General features: G+C 43.8%; 1 protein-coding gene across 3 annotated transcripts in view; it reads left to right on the forward strand.

Moving 5' to 3' along the window:
- ERBB4 (erb-b2 receptor tyrosine kinase 4) overlaps positions 1-15,318 on the forward strand; it is a 638,473-nt gene that overhangs the window by 229,789 nt on the left and 393,366 nt on the right. For all 3 annotated transcript variants that reach the window (XM_056350326.1, XM_056350324.1, XM_056350325.1), the window contains exon 2: positions 9,545-9,696. In XM_056350326.1, coding sequence (XP_056206301.1) covers positions 9,545-9,696 — 152 coding nt within the window. The remainder of the gene's footprint in view (positions 1-9,544; positions 9,697-15,318) is intronic.

Genomic DNA, 15,318 nt, shown 5'->3' on the forward strand with positions numbered 1-15,318 from the left:
ACCTACCCCCTCTGAGCTGTATCTTTTACATAAACAGTACTTAAATACTAGTAAGTAGGATCTGAGGGCTTGTGCGCATTTTGCAAAGTGTATTTTAAATATTGTATGGGCAGTGAGGACTGCAGTCCTGTTCCCATCGCAGTAGCTGCCAGTGCTCCTGCTGGATTTCTCAAGCTGAGAATCAGGCAGAAGCTGAATGAATGTGCTCCCTTGTGCACACACAAACTCGGTGTGTTTGTACAATGTTAATTAAAATGCATTTAAGTTGAGTGAGTGCTTGCAGTATTCAGGGGCCCTGCGGGGAAGGAAAAAACCAGAAAGCAAGGCAGGCAGGCCAAGGCCCCTGGCTGTGGTGGAGCTGCGTGTGTCCCAGTGGAGTGACAGGAGCTGCTGGGGAAGACCACCACCACCACAGCACTGCGGCAGTGCTCTGTGCAAGCTGCGTACCCCTGGACCCCCAGGAGAGCGCTGCGGAGGGGGAGGGAGCCCTTCATGTCCCCAGCGAAGCAGCCTGGTTTGTGAGCTGGGAAATGATTTTGGGTCAGCCTCGCAGCAGACGTTACTGGCATCCCTTGCTAAATTGGTCTGTGCTGAAGACTCACACAAAACCCCAGCCTAAGTGCATAGCTCCCCTTTGCTCCCCCCGCTCACACCCATGTATGTATTCACCTGGTGCTTGTGGTCTGTGCTCTATTATCTTCCTCCCACTCCTTCTTTTTTTTTGTTGAAAAAGCAACCCAAATCCTTCCCGCTGCTGAGACCTGTAGAGATTTCCATCGCTTTGTCCTGGTAGGGAGCCAGCATACACTGTGATGCAGCGATGGAAGGCAACAGGTTACACGAGCCATTGCTGTTGTGCTGGAGTGGGACTTGGGAAGGGTGAGGGTTGGAAAGCAGGGAGAGCAGAATCTGCAAACTCTTGGGCCTTCAGCTTGGCTTGCCAATTTAGCTGCCCAAGAACATGCGGCTTTGTATTATCACAACCATTTATCTGCAGACTACTAATCTCAGAAGGCATTGGTGATAATCTATTCTTTGGTACTGCAGGGAAGGATTTTGGTTCTTGGCATTAAGAGTTAGATTCACCAGCTTAATTTTGGGTGCTGGGCTCAAGTGTCTGAACCGGAGGCTAGTGCAGGTGTGGGTAGCCTGTAACAGTTTTCAAAAACAGGGAGAGCGGTTCCTCCACGTGATGGTTCAGAACAACAGCAACATTTGCGTGGACTAACTTGCACTCTGGAGTGGTATTGAATTTCCTCGGGGAGGAAAAGTAGGTCAGTTGGAAGAGGGATGCTGGTGATATTCTTGATCATACTGGGAGATCCAGTAAGGAGCTCAGACTGGAAACTTGGAAAAAGAGGAAGTTCCTACTGGTGCTCAGAAGTTGGAGGGTAGAGGAGATGGGCGTTGTATTTCAGAACTATTTGAAAACCTTTTCAGTGTCTCAAAATGAGGCCTTACCTGACCTGAGCCGGGTGCTGGAAACAGAGAGCTCTCAACTGTTTCTTAGATAATGTGTATTAATTACTTGTTTAGGTTACGTACTTCATGGGGAACTAGACCGCAAGTGTTGAAGACTTTTCAATAAAGTAAGTTATTTTTTGCATCCTGCATCCAGTAGGAAAATTCCACACTCCTTAGCTACCATGCTGCATAAGTGGCCATAAAAGAAATCTTAAATTTTAAATGCTTTTCTGTCACAACTTGCGTGCTGGTAATTTGCCAGTCTGACCACTGGAACCCACAGGCGCCTCCTCGGAGCTGTCCTGATGGGGCTGGCGGAGAGTAGCATGGGGCCACGTGTCACCCGCATGTCACCTCCATCCCTCGGGTTCCTCGCCAGCTTGGAGGCTTATCCTCTGCCTCCTTGTCGAAGCGAGTGCTTTCCAGATTCACAGCAAGACCTCAAGGAGAGCCAGATGATAGAGCAGATGGCAGATGACTAATTTGGCAAAGTTAGATGAGTGGAAATTGTTTGCTTTAATTGCTTGTCAAGTCCAGTACCTACATTATAGTTAAGAAGCAACTATTTACCCTCAAAATAGAACAAAATGAGGAAAGAAAGTGTGAGTGTGTGTGTCTGTGAAGAATAAGGAGAAAAAGGGAAGGAGAAGTACCTAGAGAAAATAATTTGGTACAAAGGCCTAAGGGAGAAGAGCTTATGGTAAAGCTTCTTGTATTAATTGCTTTTTTTTAGTGGTAGCTGTGTGATACAGGTCCTGCAGTACGTTTTTCCCATGTTGTCCTTTCCAATTCCTGTATCATAATACATATGTGATGAAACTAAAAGAGAAACAATGCTGGAAATACTGCCATAAAGCAAGGAGATGACAATGGCTTGACATGGTCGGCACATGCAATTATCCTTGAAATGTCACAACATAAATCCCGTCAATATTTTGATGCTGTTTTTGGTTGCTATGAACAGGAGTGCTACATCGGTAAAATATGCTGTGTAGCACCCACCAAACAGATTTTGGAGAGCTCAATGCAAAGAGAGGGTGCCATCAGCTCAGGAAAGTGTTATCACACATAACTGATCCTTCTTGATGAAGTTACAATCACTGTCAGTCTTTCCTGTCTTTACTGTGCCTATTTGTGTCCCTGTTCATATAATTGGGAAAGAGCTTCCCTTAGCAGGTGGTACCTGATCAGCCTCTACTGGAGATGGGACCACCCTGATAACGCACATCCCTGTGATTTTTCTGGAAATGCTAGAAAGCTTTTACAATGGTTTATGAATTGATATTTGGGAGTTTAGTGAGCAAATTTCAGGAAATTCATGCTTTTGGACCCTGGTGCTATCAATCCAGGGACCTCTTCTCCATGCAAAGGGAAGAAAGGCTATAAAAGTGTTTCAGACTGTCCTTTTAGCATTGCAGATTAAAGTCAGGATGAAAATTATAAGGATTTTTTTGTTTGTTTGACTTTATTTAGCAGTTGTGGAGAGCTTAATGTGGAAATCAAAATAACTAATAGCACTCCCAGGCTTGTGTTTCTGGGCCATTTGCATGCAGGTAGAAGGGGATAAAGCTGTGATGGTGTTGCTCACAGGCACTGTGGGCCAGCCTGTACTGTGTCACCTCATACCAGTGACACACTGATACACTGAACAGTGGCTGAATGGCAATGCCAAACTTCTCCTCTCATGGCCACACAGCTGTCCAGGGGTTCATGGCAGTCAGGCTGATTGCATGCAGCTCGATTCAAATGGGATGATAATTTTCTAGCGTAGAGCAGACCTCACGGAAGGAAAACACTTGTGCCAGCTGAGCTTTTAATTAACAGTACTGAGAAGATTATGCTCCCCTTCGTTACAGTCTCTCACCTAGGGAAAGCAAGCCTCTAATTTTAAAACACTCTCCAAAACCACTGGGTTTACAGAAAAACGGCTGGTGACCTCAAGGAGTATTTTGCCTTTTCCCAGGAGACACTTGCAAGGCTGTAAGTGCAGGCGGTCCGTCCCTTCATTAGGACGTGCATAATTGCAAGAAAATTCAGTGGTTTTGCAGCTCAATCAAGGAGAGCTGTAAAATAATAATGAAAGGATTAAAAGCGTGTTTACTCCTTCTTCTGTGTGCATACATGACAGGGTGCCCAGGTTGTTGCTGAGAGCGTGGAGCATAATGAAATGAATGGGGATTGCTGTGCATTGCTGGTAATTAGTTGTTCCTAAAGGGGCTCAAGTTATTTCCCCCCCATCTGGGGGTCTTAACAAATTGCCATGAGTGTTTGCAATTATTAATAAAGAGTTATATTAGCTGCCTTTCAAGAAACCCTGATGATGGTGCTGTCTGTAAAAACACAGCTAATTAAATAAATAAGTGGGAAGTAAGGGAAAATAACACGTTAGAAAGAGACGCAGACTGTTGTTGGGCTCATCCTGTCTGGGATGAAGGAATGTGTAATTCTCTTCCATAAAAGTTCTCCTGAAAACAGCGAGTCCAAGAACTTAAGCCTCCTCTAGTGTTTTTGCTTCACTTGACAAACCGATTGACAGAGGGAGGTTGTGCTGCGTTCAGGTGGAGGCTGGTGTGGGACAAACACGCTGTTCTCCCACGTCTTTGCCAAAGTGATAATAATACATGTTTTATGATTCAAAAGAATGCATCCAGATGCTCGAGATAACTCCCTTGGAGCTGGCAAAAAGGATGCCTCATCGCTGCTTGTCTGAATGTGCTTTAAGGAGATGAGTGGGACACCAATCCTTCAGGTTGGGGTGCCCATGCCAGAGATGATGGAATTCACTCTTCCTGAGCAACTCTAAATGTAGGCAGATCTGGGGAGGGGGTGAATAAGATATGAAACAAGTTGACGTCCTTCCAAAAGTTACTTAATTGAGCTGGGAGAATTATAAAATCTGTTAGTATTACAAGAAACAGAACTAGATGGAGTCAAATGTGATTTCTTAATTTAATGTATAGATTTGTCGTCAACAGAGCAGAGCAAAATAATGGCCTAAAAACCAGAAGCTAAAGGACATTTTTAAATGCCTCCATTATTTGTTACCTTTGAGTGAGCATCCGAATGATTTGGTTTTGTTATGAAAAAAAAAAGTCAATGGGAAATTAATTTCCAAGTCATGTGCATGAATATTGATGAAAATTGTAAATTCAATTCAATACAGACAATTATTACTGCTGTAATTGGGGCCATTAGGAGCTGAATCTCTTCTCTGTCACTTTAGGTAGCTGGTACTAAGTAAACAACCGAATGTGAGCTGTGAATGTGTGAGTAATGCCTGAAATCTGCTTTTGTGATGGCCAAGCAGTGCTCTGCCCCAGCACCCACCCCAAATCGCCCACGTTTGGGGTGTAGATGTGAAACACCATCAGGCTGGCAGCCTGGCTGGCCACCATCACCACTGGTTTGGGGCTTTCCAGGTGGGAAGGTGATGTCTTTCAGCTTTGGGATAACATTAGCGGTGCGTGTCTCTGGTCATGTACACGTGTGTACTGTGAGATTTGTTGGAGAATATGGAAAGAGAGGGAGTGGCCAAGCATGTGTTGTGGAGAGGTTTGTCTGAGAGCTTCATGACACACTGGTAACCTGGTACAGGCTGTCAGTCACCAGCTCGCTGGGGTTTCCATCACTGGGGAAAATGTAAGGGCATGTCAGATTTCCCTGGGTGTGCACTCAAATGGCACTGAAGGGTTTCCCTCATTGAGATGCTTCTGTAAGACCTTCTGAGCAAGTCAGGAGTATACGTGCTCGGAGGTGCTCAACAGGGACAGAAGCTGCAGACTGGAAGCAGATCTTAAGCTGCTATTATTTTGACCTCTACCAGAGGCAGGGGAATTAGTATTTTTTATTAACCAGGAGAGGTTCTGCTGCGGGGACTGCTTTTATGGTACAATCTTTATTTCTTGCTGCTCCTCAGTTTCTGGGGCTAACGTAACATGTCTAACAACATACAACAAAGTGCTTTGAAGAGAGTTTATGAAATATAGATTATGGTAGTTTTGCATGGCATGAAAAGGAAATACATTTTGTTGTGCTCATGTTTATGCCTATATACAGCCGGGGTATCCCTGAAAAATATGTATTAATTTGGCATTTAATTTTAAAGAGCTGCTGAAACACATAGATGCCTTTTGCTCTTCCAAGAGATGATCAGGAGAGTGAGGGGGATATGTTTGTGCCTTGTGAACAGAGGGACGGGGGATCCCATGTGACTTCTGCTCATCTCCTGCCTTACATGCGGTTACTTTAGTGCTGCTTAACTATTTTGGCAAATCAGACCCAGAATGACTATTTTTTCCCTGGAAAAATATCTGGTGGGAATTATCTCTTGTGGCTCAAGATGGGGGGATAAAACTTACTGTTAACTGCTAGTTCACAGCCTGCTTTCTGGCCTGTGTCCCTCCTAGGTTTGGATCCCTGGAATGTGTGGGCAAGCAGAAGCACCTTGTACACGGCAGAAGTGTCTTTTTACCCTATTAGTTGTATTTTGCCTTAAAAGAATGCCAACAGCATATCTAATCTCGCAGTTTTAAAGGACTCCCACCGAAGGATGGAGGTATTGTCCCAGCTCTATCCTCCTGCAAGTGACAGTCGATCTAATCTGCTTTTCTTAAATACTTCCATAGTTTTCTTTTTTGTATTTTGAATCTGACATAATTATGATGTGCATCAAAAGTGTGTGTTTAAAACCCATGCTGTAAAGCTGAGGCACAGACAGATTAATGGCTTATTATAATAACGGATTATTTAAGATCTGTGGTTTTACCCACATTCACTTTGGGAATTCAACTCATTCTGCAGGTCAGGGCTCTCTGCTGCTCCAGGTACTGTTTCTGCATCAGCTGCACTGCTAGTAGGGTGCTGATGGCAAAAAATCTCTGCTGCTGCACCCCCTGATTGATGTAGGATAGTCTCACTTTCATTATATGACTTAATTTGATGCAATCTGTAACCAATTTTTTTTTGTTTTGTTTTGTTTTGTTTTGTTTTGCTGAGGGCAGGTGACCTGTCAGGACAGTACAGATCTGCAAAAGCTGAGCCAGGCCATGCAGTGGTTTGGAGGATTGATGCTGGGCAATGACTCCCCCTGATTTCCTAGATTATGTGGTAGAGCAGGCTGGGAAGAGCTGAGCTGCACGGACCTTTTGCCACATAACAGGCAGGTGGCAGCGGCCGAGGTGTGAGCTGGAACTAGATGTTTTGTGTAACGGAGGACCTGAGGGGATTTCTTTTTTTAAGACAGAAATTAAATGCTTGGAATTCCTATGAGGTAAATGTAAATGATCAAGGTGATTTCTCCTAAATTTGCTTTTAAGATTTAATTTATCTGAAGAAATTGTTTGCCATAGCACTATCAAAAGCTGGGAGTTATTGCAGTAGTTTGGTTGTACAAAATTAATCTCACTTGAATAGAACTTGCAGCCCTGGTTTACATCTGGGCCAGCTTCACCCCCACTGAATCCTTTTGCAAGAAAAGGCTCCAGGTGTTCTGCTTCCTTACGGCAACAAAAAGCTGAATTAGCTTTCAGGAAACGTTTAATGGAGGTACAACATGAAATATCAGTGTTGCAGTATACAGCTTTATTAGCTGAGCTGCTGCAATTGTTTTGTGAGCTATGTTGATCCTTAGCACCAATTGCAAAATGGAACAGAAATTATTTATTAGTCCTCGGGAGCCCTAAGACAGAATAATACTTATACGGCTGGAAACACAGTCAATCTTGTTGTTATAGATACTGCTGCATTTAAAGAAGAAGCAAACAAACTGGTTTTCGTAATTGGTAGCATATGTTTTTAGAAGTCTTCTGGCAGGGGCAGGTGTGTGTTTCCCTGAATGGTGGAGATGCTTTTTTTGAATAAAACTCTAAATATGAGCTAACACAGGGCTTTTTCATTTCAAAAAGAAAGGTGTGCCATCCTCTAGCAGCAGTGGTTAATCCTTCCAGGTGTTCCCAGGCAGCAGAGCTACGTCAGTCCCAGTGGGACCACATCTTTCTATCTTGGGAAACCCCAAAACCGGCTATTAAAAATATTATAAGTAAAATCTTGTTTAGTTATGTTTTATTCTAATTTGTAAGGTTTTACGAGAAAAACTTCAAAATGGGGATGTTCGTGCTTAGAATTAAACATTGCAGTGAGGTGGTAGTTTTTATTTTAAAACATGAGCAAACCAACCAGTTTTGTTTTTCTACTACACATTATAATGAAAATATGTCAAATACTGCAAGTTTTAAAACTTATGAGGACTCTGAACTTTTACCAGGTCATAGAAAGAAATAATAAAAACAATAAATTACGTTGCTTACAATATTTCCTTTGGTAACTAGACCAAATGTGTATTTGGAAAAGCTGTCCTGTGCAGCATCTGTTCAGCTTTGGTCCATGCTTGTTAGCCACTGGAAACACAAAACCCCAAAAATGATCTGATAAAACCTTCCTCCTGTGAATAGCTTGCCATGAGACCAGCCCCTGCTCTCCTTCTGCAGTGAGGAGTGCCGGTTCAGGACGAACAGATTTCTGCTGTGATTTTTAGGGCAGAGGGAGTTTCCTTGGGAGAAAACTTTGAGCAGTTCCTGGGTTTCTGGCTGCCTCCTGAAGCCCTTTGCCAAGAGGCTGCTTGAAGTTCGAATTGCCCTGGCACAATTGCCCTTGCTTTGCAGTGGAGACACTGCAGCAGAGAACAGTGATAAGAATTGTTCCATTTCTATTAAATGGGAATAAAAAGTGTGGGGTGGGGTGGGTGATGTAGTGACTAAACAGTCAGTAATAGTAGTACTCAAAAACCTAATTATTTCTGATGCTTATAAAAAGGACCTGCATCATTCAAAAGAGCATATTTTAGCCAATTTTACTGATTAGGCCTCCAGCCATGGAGAGTTTTGTTTGTATTGATCTAATCCAGGAGTGGGAATGGCTCCAGAAATGCTATTCTGGTCTGGCTTGTGTGTAGCATAATATAATGCCCATTTCAAAAGTTTGGATATATTCAGATTAATTTGATCACAAATAAGAACAACCCACAAGCTGTTGGTAAAGAGGAAAAGTAAGTGCACGCTCAAAAAAAAAAAAAGCCCAGCCCCACAGTTGACCATTTAGGTAGGTAGCATTGCTGTCCTGACAGGCAGAAAACTGTGTGAAAAACTGCTATTGTAACATGCTGCTTCTGTGTTTCTTTCCCCACATTCAATTTTGTCATTGCTTGATGCATGTGAGCTAGGAGACTGAGCTGTGATTCTACAGTTGCTTTGAACTGGACTCCAAAATTTGTTAGAACAGATTACTGTAATATTAAAGAGCATTTTCTGAAAACTAACTGTATTAGGATGGTGTTTCCTAACTCATCTGACACATCTCCATTGTACGTTCAACCTGGTGACTTGTACAAACACAGTATGGGGTTTTTGCTATTGTCTTTTCCCTATTTAATTGCATAAAGCTGGGAAGAGCTGGGGTCTTAAGGAAAGTGATGGGGAAAACCACGTTTGGTATAAGCCTTCTGGCCAGGTTGGTCTTGGCTTGTCCAACAGACTATTCTGAGCATCAGTTGAATAGGGGAAAATCTTGGATTACCCAGGTCAGCTTGGAAGCACAGGTCTCTACAGCCTTACATCCTTTAGTCTGTGAGTGGAGTATCTCTGTTCAGTGTCTGATTCTGTTATTGTTATTGTCAGAACTAGTAAGGACTTTGCTGGGACCTGAGTTTGGCCCTTTCGGTGTTGTGATCAACTAGTTTTGTATTTTTCCTGCATTTCTGCATTTTCAGCCTTTCTGCATTTGGTGGTAAATACCAGCACTTCATCCCATTTGGTGAAATGTGTTTAAGTTGCTGAAACAATCATGGACCATATTCATACTTTCCCATCTCTACTGCTGGTATCCAAGTAACTTGTGCTGTGGGTTTTGGTTTGGTTGGTGGGTTTTTTTGGTTTTGCCGGTTGGTTTTTCCCCCCCCCCAGAACCCAAACTGTGAATACGTTTTTTGTTACAATTACCTGCATCCCTGTATACAAACTTTTCCTTCTCTGCTCCTCTGCCCCTCTTTCACACATATCCTAATAGTTTGTTCTGTGGTTTCTTGCAGTGTGTGCTGGCACCGAGAACAAGCTGAGCTCCCTCTCTGACCTGGAGCAGCAGTATCGGGCCCTGCGCAAGTACTATGAGAACTGCGAGGTAGTTATGGGCAACCTGGAAATCACCAGCATTGAGCACAACCGAGACCTCTCCTTCCTGCGGGTAAGCGATCTTCTTTTTTCTTTCCCTCCGTCTTCTGTGTTTAAGAGAGTAGCTACAGGTGCTGGGCTGGAGAGGGGCAAGTCTCTCTCCCACCAGCTTCACTGCAATATAAGAGGATAATAAAATGCCACAGATGGGCAGAGAACAAGAGCAATGTCATTGCTGTGACAGATGCTCTGAGTAAGTGTCATTTAGATTTATCCTGGACTCGGGGGAGAAAGCCATGTCACTGTGCAGAAAGGTGACACCTTGCAGGTCTGTCTCACCGTGTGTTGCCAGCAGGTACGGAGCAGGTAAGGCAGGGTATAGGGAGGTCAGAGAATCATGCAGGTAAGCACTGGAGCCTTGGAGAAGCTAAACCTAACAAAATGCTGTATATGGACTGATTGATAGACTAAGCAAGAGAAGAACTCTGGCAGTATTGGTGGAGCATTTAAGAAAAAGGAAAAGAAAAGCGTGATTGCTGAATGTGCATAAACCCCTCTTTGTGTATGAGCCTGGAGTTACAAGCCTAATTGAATCTCCAGCATGCAGGGGAAGTTTGTGATAGATGAAGGCTGTCCTGCCACTGTGAAGCCTGGGTTGTGTGCTCCCTTGGACCTCCTTACATCCAATTTTGAGTAAATATTGCGCTTTTGGGTTTGTGAAGGAACATTTCAGTGTAGTTTGTATGTTCTCTGTTAATGTGCTAGCAACCACGAGGAAGGAGAGGTGCTGAATTAGAAGAATTGAAGCTCATTGTTACTTGGCATTTCAAAACCCATTATGTTTGAAGAAATATCTGAGTAAAGGAGTGATCCAGTGCACTCAGGAGAGCGTTTGAGGGTGCTGCAGATGATGTGGCTGCCACATGGAAGAAACTGGTATGTAGGTATGAGTACCACAGTAGAAAAGGCAGCCTGTGGCAGTGGAGTTGCAGCCTGTGTTGATCATGCTCTCCAATACCAGAAGTCAAGCCGTGACACAGATAAAGGTTTACACTGCTTGTATCTTATGGTATTGCTCACGTATGCTTCCGCAAGTGCTGAGGTCATGTTTCAAGATGCGTGTCTGTATGTAACTGGCATTTTCATAAAAAGCACGTAGCAGGAGTGGTGAAGTTTAAAGCTGGCAGCAGGAAGAGGGTGGCAGGACTCAGCCCCAGCAGGTTGTGTTACACTCAGTCATTCAGTTTGCTGGGTCTTGGGTGAACCTAGTGCTCAATTTCAGTTTGTAAAAATGTGAACTTTCCTTTACTGGTTCTAACAAAGGCAAAGCTGATGCTCCAACAGCATGTTTACCTTTGCTTCACATTAAATTTGTTGGGGATTTCACAGGATTTCCACTCTATACGCAGGCCTATATTTACTCAAAGCCTAAATCAGGCTGCTAAAATATCTGCAAGCAAAATTCAGCTACCAGATACGTTTGGAGTAAAGTTTGGGGTGCTAATTGCTCAGGCTAACAGGTTGCCTGTTAATTTGAGCGACGAATGCCTAGGAAGTAAATGCTATCAATACATTTCACAGTTGTGACAGGTGGGGAGAACACATATGCTTGTGCTCTGAAATAGATATAGCCTTGGTGCAGCTGGACTCATGTTTCCCACCGTGTTAGTCAGGCAGCAGATAGATACCCCCTGTGAGGGCAGGATCCTCGCACTGATTCCAGGCATCGCTGGAGTTTCAGATGCCTCCTGAAACCCCTGACTGGGCCGTTGTGCGTGGCTTGAATTCATCACAGATGGTTCTCCTGCTTTGGCTTTCCTTCCTTCTTATGCTGCTTGCTGGTAGGTAAGGAAAGCAAATTATTTGGAAATTAGGGAATTAACGTTCCTTGTGGAGAGTGGCCATAAGCAGAGTAAAATATTGGTGGAAAGTAGGCAGTAACATCGGCAAATGAGAGCCAGGAAGAAGGACCCTGCATAGTAATTGAAGGTGGTTTCGTGGCTTGTGCTTTTTGGTGACAGCCACTATTGCTTTTTTATTGGTTTTATTACTTCTTTTACCTGTGTCTGCCCTCTCACAGTTGTCTTGTCGAAAACCAGAACTGAAAACAAACCCCAGCAAACTGGAAGTCTAGTTAATATGACAAATTGTAGTCACTAAAATAGAAGACCAAGCAGAGGAGAACATGTTCTTGGGGAAGCAAATAAATAAATAAATGTTGGCACATTTATGCCGATAATTTGACATTCATTAGTTAGACAGTATTACTTGTTTTATCACTTTAAAAATGGTTTTAGTGGCCAAATGAAGGTGGCAGATGGGAGACAGCTAAAAGAAAGGAGGTTTGTCTCTCTCAGACTTAAATGTGGTGAACTTGTCATGCAAGATGATGCTCCTCCAGCCTGCTCCAGTTTTCCTTAGTCTCTGTGCAATAACTGCCCCCTTCCTCTGCCAAATAGATTTCAGGTAGGTAGTTGATGCACCCCTGGGTTATCTGTATTTCCAGCTAATGAGTACCGTTGCTTTGTGTGCCCGCCTGCCTTCTTGTTAGTGCTCAGCTTAGCTGGGCAGCCTCCCACTCCAGGACAGAGGGAAGACCTAGTGAGCTAGGCATGCTGAGCCTTTTTATCATGCAATAATAAACGAATACCATAAATGAATTGAAGTGAAAAAACCCCATAATTTCATTTACCCTGCAGAGGAACATTAAAAGATCAGCATCTCATCTCTCATATTTATTTAGACATTTATTCCCTAAGTAGATTTGCTTTATGTCTATGAGTTAGCTCTCTTGGATATCTGCTGATTAAGACTAAATAGGGCTGTGTGTCACCTGAATGAAGTGCTCAACCACTTAAACTTCTGGGCCTGCAAGCAATTGCATGGCTTTGAGATCACGAGCGGCTTCATTTTTGTAAGAAGGGATTGCACATACCAGTGGTTTTTTTTCCTAGCGTTCTTCTGTATGCAGAACAGGAGTACACATCTTCTGTTTTCATTTTATGTATTTTATTTTTGCTTCTGGTTGTGTTGTAGTCTTGGTATTGCTGGGTGTTGTGGGTGGCCGAAACAAGGGTGAGCAATTGCAATATGAAGTTGCACTATGGATGTGCTACCCTTCAGCTCCATCAGCTCTGTTCCAGCTGCTCGGTGCTTCCCTGCACCAGAGCTGCAATGGGAGTCCTGATGGAGGAAAAGAACACTTGGTGGGAGGAAATAGATCTAAGCCTGAGTGCTGGGAACAGCAAGAAGTTTCTGACAGCGGGCTGGTTTTCTTTGTTTTTCCTCTGAGACTCAACCTACCTGCATAAAATGTACACTGGGGTAATTCAGTCTTTGGAGTCCCACCACCACAAGCTTTGGCAATGAAATGAGGCTTAGCTGAATGCAGCACATTGCTGCTGGAGTAGCATCTCTTTGTCGAGGGCAAGGCAGGCGCTTCACTGGTGTAGGTGCTACAGTAGCGAAAGGCAGTTACTGTTTCCAAGACCGTGATTCAACTGGGCAGGACAAATAACTGGGTGGAAAACAGGCCCGCGAGAGCTCCCTTGTCCCTGTTGCAGGTGGAGGATTACCCAGCACGTCAGCAGTGACAGTGGGAAGAGACTGGGCTCTATCTCCCACTGCTTCCCAACCCACTGGCATCCTTCAACTAACTGCATAGGCCAGGCTTTTGTGCTAGCACTTGATCCATGAAACTAGGTAAGCTGGTTGAGCTGGTACATGTCTTGAGTCTCATCAAGGCTACAGCTGAGATTTATTTCCCTGCTTTGGATTTCAGGAAAAAAAATCCTGAGAAGAGCTCAGACCATGCACTGGTTCGTATTGCAAATGACTGTTTGGTTTCAGAAGCAGGAACCTATTTTAGTTTCACTTGGCAAAGCTGACAGTTTGTATTGTGGACAATTGTGGATTTCTTAATAGCATCTCCATATTCAAATTTCAAAATAAAATACACAATTAGTATACCACAAAACAATCTTCTAGAAGCACTCTTATTCTGTTAAACACATTTGGTAAACGGGAGTTATCTTTGACTAATCCCCAGGCTTTTAGCAATTCACAGTCAGTAAATTGTCTTCTGGTGCCTGGATTTTATTTAACCAATTCAGATTATTTATTTTTGAAGACATGACCAAAGTTCTGTGCAATAACTCTCCCGAATGATTATGAAACTTATTTCTAACTGCAATCAACAGCCTTCTAAAATGATCTACCACGGCTTTATAAAATCTTTTTCCTCTATGGTATGCCTCTGTAGCACCCTCAGCCACAGCTACACTGGCAGCTATCTACCTGCCATTTAACAGGGCAGGGGTTTTGTGGGGGACAGCTTTACAACTGCTGCAGTTAATGCAAAAATGTATAGCCCCATCTTCCCTTTGTCAGCATATGGAAACCTGCACCAGCCCATACTTAACACTTTCCTTACAATCACATTTAGACTTTGTGGCAGATGGAATTTGTATGTTTGGGCTTTATATATTTTTGCTTCTGGTTGTGTTAGAGCCTTGGAGGAAGTTTGGGTCATACAGACCCCTCTGAGGGGGGAGACTGCCAGAACATCCACGGGAACAGTTGGTTGCGAACTGTGCCGCCTGGCCCCTTGGCATTCAGAGCTGCTTCAGGTTTAAAAAAAAAAAAAAAAAAAAAAAAGTAATCTATTTTTATATAATATTTTTAAAGCTTTTTGGTCCTTTATAGCAAAACAGGCAGAGTTCAGCAGAGATGCAGGCATGAAGAGACCCTGCAGTCTGAACAGATGTGTCAGGAAGGGAAGCATAGAGACAGGAGGGTGTTGCCTTGTCCAGTTTCCTCAGCAGATCACTGTAATGATATGTATGGCTCCTGAAGGTCTGGCAGCACAGCTCTGAATTCTTTTCTGCAGCAAAATGGTATCTTAATTCCCAGTTGACAGGCTTCAAAAAGGTCCCAGCTCAGCAGAAAGAGAGTGGGATGTGGAGTGTAGTGCCTGTCAGGAGTCCCCAAAAAGACAGGCTTACAGGGTGGCTATGCCTATGTGGAGGGGAATTTTCATCAGATTTGCTTGGAAAGCATTTCAGTCTGACCCTACACCAGCATGGGGATTTGGGTGGGTGGGTGGGTGTGTGTGTGTGTGTGCGCTGGGTAAAGCTGCCCTGTAGCATTTGTCTCACAGTGAGTTGCATCAGGAGAGCCTTGCCAGCATGTGTTTTGTCCTTGGCTGGCAAAAGGCAAAGTGGCCTCCAGGTAATTACAAACCTGGAAATCAAATACATATATTTATGTATTTATAATTGCCCTCCCAGGACCTTACCCGTTAGAAAATGAAGAATAAAGAGCCAAATGGTATGCCAGTAGCAGCATAAGAGGCAGGGCTGTGCGTGCCTCACAAATCCAGGTGGAAAGAGGACACTTCCAGCTTGCTGTGTGAACCTGGCTAGGGCATCCTGTGCACACAGCAATAAACACAACTGCTGTGCTGGGTGGGTTACAAGGGACCAGTGGCATGCCAGGCCATGCTTCTGGCATGGACAAAATGTTTTATGCTGGCTGTGATCAGCCGCCAACTGTGCTGGATGAACCCGAGCCGTGTTTAAAGTTGGATCCCAAATGAAGGGGGTGGAGTCGGAGGAGCGGTTAACTGCAGAAAGCATGTGTGATACAGCTTTCCTCAGGGGGACAACTTCTTCTGTCATTTCTTAACTGCTTTTGC

Source organism: Falco biarmicus, chromosome 8, assembly GCF_023638135.1.
Source record: "Falco biarmicus isolate bFalBia1 chromosome 8, bFalBia1.pri, whole genome shotgun sequence".
Taxonomy (NCBI): domain Eukaryota; kingdom Metazoa; phylum Chordata; class Aves; order Falconiformes; family Falconidae; genus Falco; species Falco biarmicus.